Source organism: Microtus oregoni, unplaced genomic scaffold (assembly GCF_018167655.1).
Source record: "Microtus oregoni isolate MIOR12 unplaced genomic scaffold, Mior012 000033F_ref0000390, whole genome shotgun sequence".
In the NCBI taxonomy this organism is placed as follows: Eukaryota; Metazoa; Chordata; class Mammalia; order Rodentia; family Cricetidae; genus Microtus; species Microtus oregoni.
The window spans coordinates 18,923,406-18,940,092 of record NW_024543092.1 but is presented as its reverse complement, the minus strand read 5'-3'; the positions used below and the strand labels follow the sequence as shown (position 1 = coordinate 18,940,092).

Sequence of the window (16,687 nt, the reverse complement as noted above, 5' to 3'; positions counted from 1 at the left end):
CAGGGCAGAGTGCATGCTAGGCAAATGTTCTACCACTGAATTTCACCTCTAATTAAGAACAATTATTTTACAACTAACTTGTATAGATAAAACCATCCTAAATCACTGTTATGAATCCCCATTGCTATTATCTTATTAGAATTCCTGAATTATTGAAGCTTAATAAGATAGAGTCTACTAACTCATTCTGTTCTTACAGTATATATGGACTGCTGGTAAGACACCTTCCCAAGTTCCCAGTACAAAGCCATCCGTGTGTGTGTGTGTGTGTGTGTGTGTGTGTGTGTGTGTACCACGAAATGGGTGTAGAGGACTGTAATAAGGTCACTTCAAAGGGACTGGACTTGTCCAGAAGACTTCTTCTCGAGACAAAGTCCCTCACTAAGGAGAACTCTGCCTGGAACAGGAAGGGGGAAAGGAAAGAGGATATCTAGTTAGAATCATGGAACCACAGAGCTGGGGGCTAACTAGTACTTGTAACTCTGGCTCAGCTGTAAAGTTCTTGTCATATGTAGAGAGAGAAGATATATAGTCTTGCAATTATATAAACCATATAACCACTCAGTGAAATACTTTCATCGCCTATACTAATAATTATATGACATAATATTTTCTGGAAAATATCATGATAATATCCCTCATGAAAACCTGCTTACTATATGTACTCTTAGACTGTGTCATTGAGAAAACACCTTTCCTGGGCACACCCTCGTGTGTGAGATCATTAGCACGTGCATGAAGAGATTTGTCCAGGTCTTCTGCCTTGTTTCCATGAGACGAGAAAAGTAACAAAACAGATGAGAGGCCCTGATCACATTAAATCTGTATCCACAACCTACACCTTCTAAATTCACTAAGCCATTCACCGAGCTACCCAGCATTCCTACTTATGAGTGTGTAAGGTGATGAAATTGAACATAAGTGTGATAGATCTCTTTCTACTCCCATCATATATATATATACACACACACCTCTGCCTCATTATAATAGATTCCCTCCCTCCCCATCTTCTAAGAGAAATATATCACACTCAAGCTTGACTCCTCTTTGTTTCTAATACCAGCCAAGCAATCTGCCTGAAAATTCTACAATTTCTACCTTTCAGTCCACCCCGATTTAGCTGCTGATCCCACCTCCCTGGTTCAGACCAATGTCATCACTCACGTCGACAGCCAGAAAGAGCTCAGGCATGCATCTCTGCTTCCTGCATCCCATGTGCCCTTTGCGGCCTGTTTTGAGTGTATCCGTCAGATAGATGCCTTTAAGACATCAGTCAAGTCATTCCACTCCTCTGTTCAGAGCTCTCCAAGGGTTCTGGTATCTTTTAGAGAAACAGCCAGAGTTCTCACAGCAGCCACCAGGGACCCAAACATCCAGGATCCCCGTGGCCTTCTGCCTTCACTGTCTGCCATGTGCCCTGGCTCACTCGGCCTCAGTCCCACTGCTCTCGCCAGCATTCCTCAAAACAGACGAGTGTATGTGGCCTCAGGACCTTTGTACCAACTGCTCTTCTGTCTGCAGAACTCCTCCCCCAAGGAGCCACAAGCTTGCTTTCATACCTCCTTCAGATATCTGCTTGGGTGCACCTCGTCTATCCGACTTTTTCCCAACCACAGCTCATCATCGTGATGATGCTCTTCTCCGGAGCCGATCTTCCCAACCACAGCTCATCACCGTGATTCTCTTCTCTGGAGCCGATCTTCCCAACCACAGCTCATCACCGTGATTCTCTTCTCTGGAGCCCATCTTCCCAATCACAGCTCATCACCGTGATTCTCTTCTCTGGAGCCCATCTTCCCAAACACAGCTCATCACCGTGATTCTCTTCTCTGGAGCCCATCTTCCCAACCACAGCTCATCACCGTGATTCTCTTCTCTGGAGCTGATCTTCCCAACCACAGCTCATCACTGTGATTCTCTTCTCTGGAGCCAATCTTCCCAAACACAGCTCATCACCATGATGATACTCTTCTCTAGAGCCAATCTTTTTTTTCCTAGTCCCCACATTCCTCACCCCTCCAAATGCTGTACTTGCTCGTCTCCTGGTGTCCGGTGTGATCCTCTCGCAGACAAGGGCAGAGCTGTGGGCGTTGTTTAGTGCTCTGTTCTCAAAGTGGACTCGCGGGAGTGTCTGATGGATATAGGGCAGACTTCCAGCAAAGGTTGCAAGAATAGCTTAATAACTTAACAAATCCATTTAACTGATCTGAGCCTAGAAGCTGAAATGAACCAATAATGTCAGAACAGTAGAAGTACCGTATTCCTTGGGATTGCAGATTTCCTCCATCAGCTAAGGACAGCACTACAGGGACCTGAGCTCAGACAAAAAGTCGGGAGTACAATGTTCCAGATGTTGTAGCTGTCTACTACCCAGTACAATAACCAGCACCAAGCACTGGTTAGTTTTGGTCAACATGGCACAAACCAGACTCATTTAGGAAGAGGGAACCTGTGGGTGTGTGATGGAGAAAGGTCATTGGCTCTGTAGTGATATGAGCAGCGGGCTGCTTCCCACCACCTGGCTAGCTTTATACCCAAAATAATTACACGGAAACTGTATTCATTTAAACACTGCTTGGCCCATTAGTTCCAGCCTCTTATTGGCTAACTCTTACATATTGATCTAACCCATTTCTAATAATCTGTGTAGCCCACGAGGTGGCTTACCAAGGAAGATCTTAACCTGCGTCTATCTGGAGTGGGAGAATCATGGCGACTCTCTAACTCAGCTTCTTTCTCCCAGCATTCTGTTCTGCCTACTCCACCCACCTAAGGGGTCACCTATCAAAATGGTCCAAGGCAGTTTCTTTATTAGCCAATGACCTTCCTCCATCAGGTGTGTCTGTGGTACATGTCTTAAATTGCTAATTGATGTAGAAGCGCCCAGCCTACTGTGAAGGGTGCCATCCTTAGGCAGGTGGGCCTGGGCTGTATATGGAAAGTTGCTGGACGATCCAGTGAGCACCATGGGTCTCCGCTTCAGCTCCTGCCTCAAGGCTCTGGCCTGAGTCTGGCTTCCCTCGATGATGGGCGCCTGTGAGCCAGATAAACCCTTTTCTCCACAAGTCGTTTCCAGTCTGTGTTCTATCAGGCAGCAGAGAAGCAGACTACAATCAGCCTAAAACGCTGACAGAAGGGGCCTCGGGATCTGGTACCCAGAAAGGGTACTAAATAAACATCCTAACAGAAGAAGGATCCCGGTTGTCCCCACCCAAACCCAGACAAGGATTGAACCCCAAAGGCACAGGTGGGCTCGCAGTGGCCGCAGAGGTGAAGGAGGGAACCCAAATCAACCTACTCATCCACTCTTCTGCTGCAAAGGGGGAGTCATGTCATAAGTGAAAGTGGGTGTCAGCTGGGTCTTGCAGATTAAACCCCAAGACCAGGATCCCATGTCAGGAGGGGACATTTCACCCATCTCCAGACTAAAGTGTCCTCAGGGATGCAGGATGACAGGGAGAAGGGGAAAAAAGGCAGAGGTTTCAGGATCCACTCTGCCCTGAAGGTGTCTCTCTAACCACAGGGGGTGGGCCAGAAGGCTGTCCCAAGCTAGAAAATGACTTGGTGCTGTGGACCTAGGCCTTTGCCTAGCTGTGGGAGAAGGGAAAGGACATCTTCAGAAGTCTCGTTCCCATATAAAAGTGTTTTCTTAAGCACGTGCGTATACATGTGCACACACATAGAGACCTGTGCTTTCTGATGGAGCCCTATCCCAAAGGTTGCTCTCTCCCTCCCTCAGGCCTCTTCCTCTCCTGTCTTCCCTGTTTGCACCTTCCTCCTGGTCCAGGGAAAGTCTCCTTTCTGTCCTGTTCAGGAAGCTTGGGTGGCACCTCGGGCTGGCCCGATTTCTCCCCTGCAGATCTGGACGCTGCTGAGGGTGAGGACGGGATTGGAGTTATAGAAAGCATATATACCGCATTTAAGGCAGATAATGTCCATCATTTAATACAGGCGTATTTCCTAGAAGTTATATGAAATATAATCTATGGGCACAATGTCACAGAACACCAGATTTGTGGGGAAAATCAGTTTTCTAAAGAAAAAAAGTAAGATAAAGACTTTCCCTGGGATTTCATGGAAAGTCTCTGGTATCCCAGGCTGGTCCCAACGTCTCAATCCTCTTGTGTCTACCTAGCAAGTGCCAGGATCACAACCATTTGAAACCATACCTGGCTCATCTTGGTTTTGAGTCTGGAAAAGTTTCTCTGTGCTGGATCATACCTTTACCCCATACCTTCATTCTCATGCTCCCCTGTCCCTACCATACAACCACCGTACACTCTGACCGTACACTCCCACATACACCACCACCGTACACCCCCACCATACACTCCCACATACACCCCCACCATACACTCCCACATACACCCCCACCATACACTCCCACATACACCCCCACCGTACACCCCCACCATACACTCCCACTGTACACCCCCACCATACACTCCCACTGTACACCCCCACCATACACTCCCACTGTACACCCCCACCATACACTCCCACTGTACACCCCCACCATACACTCCCACATACACCCCCACAGTACACTCCCACTGTACACCTCCACCATACACTCCCACTGTACACCTCCACCATACACTCCCACTGTACACCCCCACCATACACTCCCACTGTACACCTCCACCATACACCCCCACCATACACTCCCACTGTACACCCCCACCATACACTCCCACATACACCCCCACCGTACACTCCCACATACACCCCCACCGTACACCCCCACATACACCCTCACCATACACTCCCACTGTACACCCCCACATACACCCCCACCGTACATCCCCACCATACACCCCCACATACACCCCCACCATACACTCCCACTGTACACCCCCACCATACACTCCCACTGTACACCCCCACCATACACTCCCACTGTACACCCCCACCATACACTCCCACTGTACACCCCCACCATACACTCCCACTGTACACCCCCACCATACACTCCCACTGTACACCCCCACCATACACTCCCACATACACCCCCACCATACACTCCCACATACACTCCCACTGTACACCTCCACCATACACTCCCACTGTACACCCCTACCATACACTCCCACTGTACACCCCCACCATACACTCCCACTGTACACTCCCACATACACCCCCACTGTACACCCCCACCGTACACCCATACTGTACACCCCCACATACACCCCCACTGTACACTCCCACATACACCCCCACTGTACACCCCTACTGTACACCCCCACCGTACACTCCGACCCTACATTCCCATCGTACACTCCCAAATGCTCGTGTCCTCTGCTGAACCCGGTTAAGAACGCAGTCTCACAGTTCCTCATCTGGGCGCTTAGGCAGAAACAACTCACTTTAGGCTGCTCTGGGTCACATGCGCAGCTCACCTTGCCTTCCACTTCTCCCAGTACAACAGGTACCAGCAGTATGGCGCGGAGGAGTGTGTACTGCAGATGGGGGGCGTGCTGTGCCCCCGTCCTGGCTGCGGAGCTGGGCTGCTGCCTGAACAGGGCCAGAGGAAAGTCACCTGTGAAGGGGGCAACGGCCTGGGCTGCGGGGTGAGTACTGACCACACCCAGGGGTGCCTGGGAGTGTGCTCCTTTGCTTTGTGGATGTGCTGAGATTGTCTGCATTTTCCTTTGGGGCTCAGACATATTTGAACTGATGTACAGAAAAACAAAGAATTTTTTCATTCCTGTGTAGGAATTAGGGTGTGTATTCTAAGACGTGCTGAACCCCCATGCCAGGGTTTACACACTTCTCTTGTCATGTCCAGCTGATGTAGCAGGGGGAGAAAGTCTCCCCAGTTGCATAAAGCGAAAGTGAAGGAGGAGAGGAGTTTCCCATCCCGGTGTTTAGAGACCCCATTCGTCTCAGCATTTCCAGAAATAAGATGAAGATCATACAGAAAAATTCCAAGTGCAACTGTGGTGTAAAACACTTGGAAATGAAATAAACAACACTGAGGGTGCCGTAAGGGAAGCAGAATGAGGAACAGGAAACATTCTGAGAAGCCAAAGCAGACAAGCTGAGCAAACCCCACACTTGCCTGCGTCTGTCATGAGTTAGGGAAGCCATTCCAGTGCCCAAACGCTCACTACATTGCAGGTGCAAGCAACAAATGGATACTAATGCTGATATTAACTCTCCAGCAGACTAGATAAGAAAAAAAAATGTGTGCTGTCTTATAAGATGCTGTTGAATTTTGGTGGGAAACATTCTTGTAGAATTGCAGAGTCAGGAAGAGCTTTCTGAAGAGGGTGTGGTTAGCAGGGTCCCAGAACCCAGGCCTGACTTTCCGTTAAGTCGTTCGTTCACGTGTTGGCAGCATCTGTTGCTCTAAGTGACGCTCACGGTGGGTTCCCTGCTGCGGCTCACAAACCAGGGCTGTGCAACTCAGGAAGCAGACGTTGAGATAGGAGACCATGGTGCCCGAGAGGAAAACACACATGTGGAAGGTTCCCCTGGGTTAATAATCATAGCTACAGCAAGTCAGTGTGCTGTCATCATGCGAATCAAAGCCTGTAAATCAAGTCACAGGCACCAGCCTTAGCCTCTGTCACCACTGTGGGTCTACACTGATTGAGAATGGCCTAAGCTGGCAGCCACAGTTAGGGCTCAGGATCTTGTCAAATATTTTCTTTCCAAGTGAGTTGCAATCATTTTAAACTGATGGCTAACTTTGTATGTCCGCCGTTGTTCTAATGTTGTTCTGTCTATAAAGCTGGGTTTTAATATTTTTCATGAGGAGGTGGCAATTTCTTTGGTTGGGTTTTTACATTGTCTTTTACTTTCCTTTGAGAATGTTGAAGGATTTTAGTCATTTTCTATTTTGGAGACATTCGTACTGTATTTGGATATTTGTGTTGTGTTTTCTCTTTTTCTTTTATACAGTATGATGTCATGAGTAGCCTATGTGTTTAAACTCCCAAACTTGAGGAATTACTTTCTAAAATTTTTATTAAGTTTTATACATGGTGGATACATGTATGGGAATCTGAGGACAAATTATGGGAGTCAGTTTTCTCCTTCAACTGTGGGTTCTGTGCAGCCGGGGCTGAGGCTTGGTGGCAAGTGCCTTTCCCTACCGAACTATATCACTGGCCCAGGAAATTACTTTAGAGATTGTTTGAATGACTCCAACACCTTTGGATTATGTGAGTTTGGGGACAGAACATCTTTCCCTCCAAGAAAGCGGCTATATTTGAACTTTGAAATTCTGGATGCTATGAGTTTTGTTTTAATGTTACTTGTTCTGTTTTGTTGTTCACAAGAATAGAATTGTCAGATTGTATTCATTAGGTAGTGTTATGTAACTATCAGTGACAATTTCCATCATTTCTTATGACTTTTATTATGTCCCAGAACTCCTCGGGGTTAGGAGTCACCAATGAAAGGTTTAGCTTCTCCTTCAGGGTGTTTCATGAGGTTGCAGTCCAGATGGAAAGATCCATCCGAGAGCCTGACCACAGCAGGGAGATCTGTCTGTAGGATGGCTCCTCCGTTCACGTGTCTAGAGGCATAAGATCTCAGTTCCTCCTTGGCTGTTGTCAAAAGCCATGGCCTCTCACCACAGGGCCCTGCTCTTGGCTGTTTGTCTCCAAGATGGCAGCTAGCTTTTCTCTGAGCGTGTGACCCAAATAAGAGAGCAAAGAGAGACTCTCAGCACCTGTGGGATCTACTCCTCTAAGTCATTTATCGTTGCTTCCACTTGAGTCTACCCATGAGATCCATCCTACCCTCAAAAGATCCATCCTATCCTCGGGAAAGAAACTGTCAAAGAACTCGTGGGTGTCTTTTAAACTACTGTCACTTGCGATTTGAAGTTGAAAAGAGAACAAAGGAAAAATGAGTTTAACAGGCCGCTTCTGACGTCTCCCTCCTCCCTCTCCCTCCCCTCTCCTCTCTTCTTCCCACTGCCTGACCGCTGGAGTCTGTCCATTCTCTCCAGCTTCCGTTGGTTCCCATAGCTCTAGCTTCCTGGCAGACACAGATTGGCGTCATCTTCCCCCTTTGCTTCTGATCTCCAGCTTTCACAGAGGGGCAACAACCAAGCTGAGGTAGCCTCTGAAACTCTAAGCAAGCCCCCAATTTGCATGCTTTCTTTTAAGAATTGCTTTGGTAAAGCTGTCTCTTCACACCAATAGAACAACAACAAAGAGGAAGTCACCAAAGGCTTCATCAATGTTCATTGAACACTTACCTAACCAACTTGGTATTCAAGGATACAGAACATTCATTTGGTCCAGTCTTCCACATGGTGTAGAATCTACCCTGAGTCAAGCCCTATCTACAACAGAGATCTACATCCTAGACCCAATATTTTAGCCTTGAAAAGGTTTCTTTTCCTGACTAACTCTTGGGAGTGATGTTATTTGTTTACATGTTCGAGGCATGGAAGTTGCAAATTGAGTAGGGATACCTCACAATATGCCACAGCCCCATTTTCACAGCCGCACCACCTGCGCATTGAGCTCCAGGCTAGCGATGGTGTTAGTGGGCTAGTCATTTGACCGCCAGGATGTGCCTGGACCAGTGTGCCTATGACTGACTACTACAGTTTCATCTGAAGAGACTAGACTTGGGGTTTCTGATTGACTTCGGTTTCTCCAACACAGGTGGTAAGATTAGTATGTAGGACTCTAGTGCTCAAACACATATCCGTGTCCATTGGAAATTGAGATCCCCGAACCCTTTCTGCCATCTGTCACTGAGCAGAAGCGTTTGACTTTGCCAGACCTCAACACAGTGTATATCTGGAGATCAAATAACATGACTTTACTCACATCTAAGTTTTTGGTTGTATCTTGACTATGGCTCATAAAAGCATTAATTGATATCCTGAGGAATTCCTGTGACGTATTGTTCTTTCCTGGGGCCTTTTTACACTGTATCTGAGTGACCTCACTAACTTTTATGACTCTGATGTGAAGTGTTGACATGTTTAATACTGGGAAATAGTGACAAAATATGAAATACATGGTAGCCACTGACCTAGAATGGAGGAAGCTTAGCTGTGAGCGTGAAGCCTGGTGAGAACCAGTAAACCAAATGCCTTTGTCTCATTTGGAGTTATCTTGGACTGGACTATAGCTGAAAGATATTTTTTAAAAAAATAATACGTGAACAATCTTCTGTTTTAAATTAGAAATCCAGGGACAAGATTTAATAACAACTAAAAAGAAATCAAACAAAAACAAGAAGCCTTTAAAGTCACATTCCACTAAGGAAAGAAGACGGCCTTTCTTTAGGCACTCAACAGTCCCCCCGCTTCCTTTAACAAATGTGCCTACATGGCAAAGATCTGGGCTACAGGGGAGCAGTGGAGTGTGTGCCTTGGACCCTCACCTACACAGGCCCCTCCTGGACACTCCTAACCAGGAGCACCTTCTTGCACTGCTTCCCTCAGATGGGGTCTTAGCAATGTGTAAGCTCGAGTTATAAAAGCCGCACCAAACCTCGCTTCATAAAAACATAGAGTTCACTGATGTTGTATCTGTGTTGAAAACGGTGACTTCTAGCTACGCAATACCAGTCGCACTGTGCTATTGGGGATTTTAGGGAGATGAGAGAAGGACCCTCATTTCATTTATATAGGAAAGGAGTCAGGGAAGATGCAAAGATTTAAATTATGTTTGGATTAAAACATAAATTAGCCAATGAGATAGAGAGCCCTTTATCAATATGTTGCATTTAGAAATGAAAAGCAAGCAGACGGCCGGTGTTTACTTATGTGAGGACAAGGGGAACTGTTCTCTTTGCTCTTCCTTCTGTTTGTTTTCATTTCGGAGCAGCTTGAATTGGGAGACGGGCTCTTATATAGCCCAGGCTGGCCTTAAACTCGGTTCGTAACCAAGCAAGGCCTCACTGGGACCACAGGTGTGTGCACCCATGCCTGGTTTACTTTGTTGCTCTTTAAGGAAATCTTAGTTTAATTTAATGAAAATACATGCATTGCAATGAAATATTTTGTCAGCTATACTGGATTTGTTCTTTCTAAAAGAACTGGTATTAAAATCTAGACTCCCAAGTGCATGTGACTTGCACCATTATGCATTCAAGGAGACACCAGACAAGATGAGGTTCCCTTGGGATGACTAAACATAGGCCACAGCATGGAACCTCAGGCTCTGCTATACCTCCCTTGTCATAACGTCCTGAACCTACACACATGCCGCAAGCAGACCCATTCCATGTTGGTATGTTAATTTTTAATCTATAAAACAGTTCTTATCAAAAAGCATTTTTGAAAGAAAATCAATGCTAGGAAATGTCAAAAAATATGCATTCCTTGTTTATTTGACATGTGTCCAAAAATCTAATTTCAACTCTAAGATTGGCTCATTTGCAGATTGGAAGTAAGTCTTGCTAGACTTTGTGCCTGCAAGACAGCTTGGCGTGTGAAGATAGAATGCTTCAGAGAGTGTTTGTTTTAATTAAAGAAACCTTTCACAAATGTACAAGCTGGTTCCCAAATACCGTTCCTCTGCAAAGTGTTTGTCAATTGACAAACGTTCCTCGAAAGACAGCCCTCTGCGGTTTGAAGAGTATGCTTATAATCCAGCACAGATCTGGCCATTCTACTTGTCTCTAATCCGTTTTTGTTTAAATAGAGGGAAGTATTGTTCTGTTTGGATGTGAATCTTCTAAGAAGCTGCTGAGCTAAAGACTTGGTCCCCAGCTAGGGTTTTGTGATTGGGTGGAAGGGCTCAAACCACTTCAATACACAAGTCCCTACCTGAATGGGGCCTGAGATGTAGAGACTAGTTGCAGGCAGGAAGTCCCCTGAGGCATCATTTTGGAAGGGATTAATTTATTCCTAGGCCAGCCCTCTTCCCTCTTGTTCCCTGCCCCTCCCTGCTGCCCTGAGCTAAGCTGCTTCTCACTACTCAGTGCCCGGAAGTGATGTGGTCCTAAGGCTATGGATGGAGAGCAACAACACAACCAGCCAAAAGAAAAACCCTTTCTTCTGTTAGACTTTTCTTTACCATGCATATTTTCAGCACAACCAAGAGCTAACTCAAGTGTGAAATAATTTTATCTTTTCAAAATGTTAAGATCCAGGTCTCTGGTTATATGTTAGGATGTCGGTGTGGTCACAAACTGACTGAAGACCCTGGTCCAGCTAGCTCTGTGGGAGCTCACAGCACTCCAGCATAGGCTCCACTGACCATTGAATTTGTGGGTTTATTTTGATGGTGCTTGAAAAAAACAAAATAGGCACAAGATATCCCAAGACCAAGTTCTCAGCACAAGGGAGATTTATTGGCTCCAGAGGGACAAAGGGCAGGGGATAGGAGACAGTGACAGAGGTAGGGGACAAGGAAAAGGGGAGGAAAAAAACAAGGAAGAGGGGGAGAAGGGATTATTTGTCCCTGAGGGACAAAAACCTGCCTCTGAACAGAGAGGACAGATGTGGCCCACAGGCAAATGGCAGCTTATAAAGGGAAAAAGGGAAACCTCATGCTCGAATGAGTTGATTAATTTTGATTAGGCATGTTAATTAGGGTAGCCAAAGGGGGGCTTTTGATTGCTTGATTTCAATACATAGCTGGACCTTGGTGGTGAGCCTCAAGAGGAGGAAGTGACCAAATAAGGGAAGAGACATTGGTGACTAGCTTTAGGAAGGTAACCTAGCAGGGCAAAGCAGAGGGAATGGGGGAATGCAAGGCCTGCAGAGCCGTGTTTGCCGTGCTCAGACCTGCTAGACTCAGCAGTGCTCAGACTTCTGTCTAGGACTGTGCTGGTCGACATGTGCATACGCTATTTACGTCACAGCTGAACACAGTCAGCAGTCCAGTCCCTAGCGCACAGATAGACGTATGGCCACACAACTATAGTGCACAGACAGACATACCACAGCTATCAGGCATGAGCCAAATTGGAGCAAAGACGGTCACGTCACTTTGTGTAGGATTAGCAGTTTTTGATGTGCAAGCTTGTGGCTTTTGCAGCAGTGGAATGCTGCGAGTGTATCTTCTCAACTCCATAGCCCAGGAACCACCTTCTTTGTGCTGCCTTTTCCAAGACAGGTGTTTCACGAAACAACTTGAGATTCTAATTATTCCCTTCATGTTTTTAATGCAGAGTGCTAAGTAGCATACGGCTACCTCTAACAAGCTTCTGAGATCTCAGCTTCAAAGTCGGTGGGCCGGGGTGTTTTCCTTGTAGTGGAGAACTGATAAATGATTCTCAAATCATATGCTATGTTTGTCTCACATGTATTTTTGGTACTTTTTCTTCAGAATTTCATATGCGTACAGTGCATTTTAATTCTATCTGCCACGTCCTCCCACCTCCAACTTTCCCCTTGCCTCCCTCACATCCCCATCTCTAATTCATGTTCTCCTATGATCTTATTGTTGCATGCATGTGTGTGTGTGTGTGTGTGCCTATTAATCTCACTAGTGTTGATTATATGGATGTAGAGGTGACTATTTGGGGGACTTGTCACTGAAGGAAGCTAGCCCTCCTTAGATGTCATTGACAGCCTATTACTCCTCTGCTAGAGATGGGGACGTGTGAGCCTTCCCCTGCATTCATGCTAGGCTGCTGACCTGTGTGGGTTTGTGCAATTGACTAAAGCACCATCCCAGTCATACCCAGAAGCCACTTGTGGTCCTCTGCTCCTTACATTTTCCATCCCTCAGTCCATCATGTTCCTCACATTTGGATGTAGGGATAATGTTATAGATGGTCCATTTGGAGCTGGATACTCCATAGTCACTTATTCTATGCACTTGGACCAGTGTGGTTTGTGGTAGCCCACATGTGGCTCAGTTTCCACCTGGAGTCAATTCTGGCTTTAAAAAAAAAAAGTCATTTAAGCTCAAACTTGCCTGCTCCGCTTGTTCCAGCATCCTTGAGGGCTGTGAGAAAGTTCTGATTAAGCCCACGGGAAAGAGCATTTTGCCCATGAGAAAAGAGCACACTGGCTAGTAGAAAGAATGCTGCTGATGCCAAGCCTCAGGAACACGGGGATAGAAATTGAAACTGTTCGCTCAAGGACAGAAGTGGTCTTGTGATTAGATACTGATTGACCATCTGGGCTGTGCTTTCTGCTGTTTTCTATATAAGCAAGCTCTGAAATGAACTCGGGGCTGTGCAGAGTAAGCTGGCAGTCCCCAGCTGACATTTCCTTAATCTGCACGACGCCCCTACCCAGGTACCCCCAGCTGATTTTGCTGGAGCAGGCTCCGACAGTGGTTCTCTGTGACAGTGACTGTCTGCTAGTGCAGAGAGAACCCGGCTTAACGGGTGACAGAGTTACACTAGTCGTGAAAACTTGTTGTTGGCGCTGGCTTGGGACTCAGTTGCATTTCCGAGAGTATATTTTTATAGTAAAAAATCCTTTTAATTCTAAAGCTGCTATTGACATACTTTATGGGTTTAGGATCAATTAGGGAAGATAAGATGTGTTTTATGACTGTGTGTGGTGAAGTAACTTGTCAGAGTCTATTAAAAGAACAGCATCTTCTAACTTTTCATAGATGAGTACTGGGGACCAGAATAGTTTCTTATAGAGGATGTTTTATCTCATAAAACACTGTATCAGTTATTGTGACCATCACAAAGGAACTGTACTATTTAGATATTTGGTTTTATTTTCATGTTTGAACAAACCACTTCTACACAACAAGAAGGCCACACTGCTATAGCTTGAGCCCAACCAGCCGGAAATAATCCAAAATCTTCTTGCAAAATGTGCGTCTGAGTCTTCCTCCTATCCCAGCATTCTGAGTGCTGGGCTCTCTCATCTGTCCAACCCAGGGATCCTGGGTGGTTTTTAGGGAATGAGCAGCCACATTCCATCTCATTGTGCTATGATTCTAGTCCCTTATCCTAAGTCCTCTGTCTTCTGCTGGTGGGAGCCCCACGTACACACAAAGCTCTCCCTGTTGTTTCTCCTGCTCTGCTTCTCATTAGGCTCTCCCCCAGACACCAACCCCCGAGGGATCTGGACACCACTACCTGTCTGTCTTGCTACATCCTCCATCATTCCTGCCTCTGCATCAGCTCCCTTGTTTTCCCCTAGCGTAGCTCCGGGAAATGACCTCCTGACCCTGATGCTTATCCTGGCTCATACATCTCACTCCCTATTTCTCAGATCTACTTGGAGTCTTATACACCAGAATTACAGGGCATGGTCATCAGAGCAGGATGCTTTACTCTCTTGTTCTTTGTTTTTATTGTGGTAAATAGATATGACGAAAATTTCTATTGAGTCATGTAAATGCTCACACCAATAGCACTGGAAGCATCCACAGTGTTGCCCACACACAGTGACTCTCCACTCCAATGCCTTCTCATCTGACTTCGCTCCTCCCCCGCTGCAGCCCCTGATCACTTCCACACTCCTTCCTGTCTCTATGAATGCACCTGCTCTGGGTATTTCATGTTAGCGGAATCATATACCGCATCCTGCTGCTCCTTTAGCACCAGCATTTCTAAGGATCTTCCGTGTTGTACCATGTGTCAGACTCTTTATATGACCAAATAGTGTCCACAATAGGTGCATACATCGGACCAGGTGGCATTTTTTTGTCACTCTTTAACCTTTTCTTTTAACCTTTAACCTTTTTTCTTTACCTGGGGATAGCCCTTACTCTTTGACTCTCTGACTTTTGGTCGCTTGTCAGTGGCCAGAAACTCAGAACCACTCCAACTCCCAAGTATAATATCAATCCTCCTAAAACGTCTTTCCACAAATAATAAACGTGATTTAACATGTTAAATCTCCTGCCTCTGCATGCACTGCAGGGACCCCAAACGGGCTGACCTAGTTTACATTGCTATCCTGGGGATCCATCAAGTCTTACCTGTAGTGTAGACACAGAATTAAGTGAAAAAAGTAAACAAATAAATCAGTGCTCACAAAATTATAAAATATTGTCTGGTTTATTATTAACCATTAAAAGTGGTTGTTTGGGTGAGAGAGGAGGTCTTTATTTGTTGTTTAAGGTCCTCTCCAGCACAAGTCTCCAAGCATGTAATTAGAATATTTTACTCTTTTGTAACATAGAAGACTACTGTCTGAGAGTATGAGCTACGATCTTCCTTAATTAAATATCTGAGATATATACTGAAAGAACTTAATAATGTTCTGTGTTAAAAATACAGGCAGTAAGTATTCCTCCTGTCTCTGACAAACCTCTAGCCTCACAGTGTTATCACTGGGTCTTGTGTACCTAACTCTGTTTCCGCAAGCTGGAAACTGGCTCCTGTGGTGCCCAGAACCCAGTGCGCCAATGCACTGGCACAGCAAAGCAGTGCACTCTCCCTTTTCGGACCAAATGAGGACCCCAAGTCAGCACCTAGCAACCTCAGTCGACCCCACGTCTAGTGCCCACACCACCACCATGTGGTCCCAGGACTGGACGAGTAGTCAGCACCAAGGAGAGCACCTTTCTCACACAGGCGGCCATCTCAACAGAAAGCACAGACTCCAGAAAGTGAACAGGCTTTGTCCCTTGCCATTTTTCACTGATGACCTCTAGGATGCCATGATGTGCTCTAGGAACCATGGCAGCAATGTGGCTGCTTACCTTCCACTCTGCTCTGCCTTTTTCTGGAGCCAAGGACCCTGCCATTTGGTTCCTCAAAGGTTGCTACCCCTCTGCCTGGAGTGAAGATCTTTTGATAGGAGGCATCTCTGCCCCAGACATGTGAGCCTACCACACCAGCCTCTGATCTGTTCATCTGTGTGGTAGCTTATGCCTGCTTTATGGATTTGTTTTGTAAGGAGAAAATGTAAGAATCAAGAGAGACTACAAGCTGGTGAGTTGAAACACAGACAAAAATGAATGTACTCTGTGCCCCTCCTCCTACTCGTGAACTAGCCTAGAAGAATCATGAAGGAAGGAACTGTCTCTCAGAGAAGCACAACTCCCGATATCCTCCAGGAAGTCATTCGTCAAGTGGGCTTGCACGTCCACAAAGAGAGCAATTTCCTCCTTCCTCTCTAGAAATGGAAGCTGGTCCAGGGCCCCCCACACACTTTAGAAAGAAGATAGAATTGCCTCCTGACACAAGCTCTTCTTTGCAAAGCCATATTGCTTCTTGTCTAGCACTCAAAGAAAGTCCAGGAATTTGATATCAGCCAAATTCTTCTTCTCCTGTTCTTTTCAGGTATTAGTGCTAAAATAACAGGCCTGTCCTCAGACAGCCTGCTTTAACTATTCCTAAGCATTATACACAGACGATCTGCTCCACTGACAGACTCACAGTCCCTAAAGAACTTCAGGTGTGGGTTTGTTTTAGACAGAGTCTTCTGTAGGCCATGTTAGTCTTGAACTTGCCATGTAGGGGATGATGAGCTCTACCTTCTGATCCCCCTGCTTCTGTCTCCCAAGTGCTGGGATTACAGGTGTGCATTGCCCTACCCCGTTGATACAGTTCCACAGTGTGTGATTTGCTAGGCAAGTGTGCTACAAACAGAGCTGTGTCCTCCTCCCTAAAGAATTCTTCACCAATTACAAGCTGGCAGTTCTGCATCCCACCTCTAAGAACATGAAATATGCCTCCTCGTGTGAGCAGGCCTTCGTGCTGTCACGGCCCAGTCATTTGGAAGCATTAGAGGAAAGTCTCAGTACAGTCAGTCTCGCACATAAATGAGACGAGATGCTACTTGTTGAATCTTCGAAGAATGTAAAGTACTCGGGATGGATGCCTCTCA

General features: G+C 46.1%; 1 protein-coding gene across 3 annotated transcripts in view; it reads left to right on the top strand.

Moving 5' to 3' along the window:
• Nucleotides 1-16,687, top strand: part of Prkn (parkin RBR E3 ubiquitin protein ligase) — a 1,202,830-nt gene that overhangs the window by 1,013,514 nt on the left and 172,629 nt on the right. For all 3 annotated transcript variants that reach the window (XM_041680301.1, XM_041680299.1, XM_041680302.1), the window contains exon 9: nucleotides 5,421-5,570. In XM_041680301.1, the coding sequence (XP_041536235.1) occupies nucleotides 5,421-5,570 (150 nt within the window). The remainder of the gene's footprint in view (nucleotides 1-5,420; nucleotides 5,571-16,687) is intronic.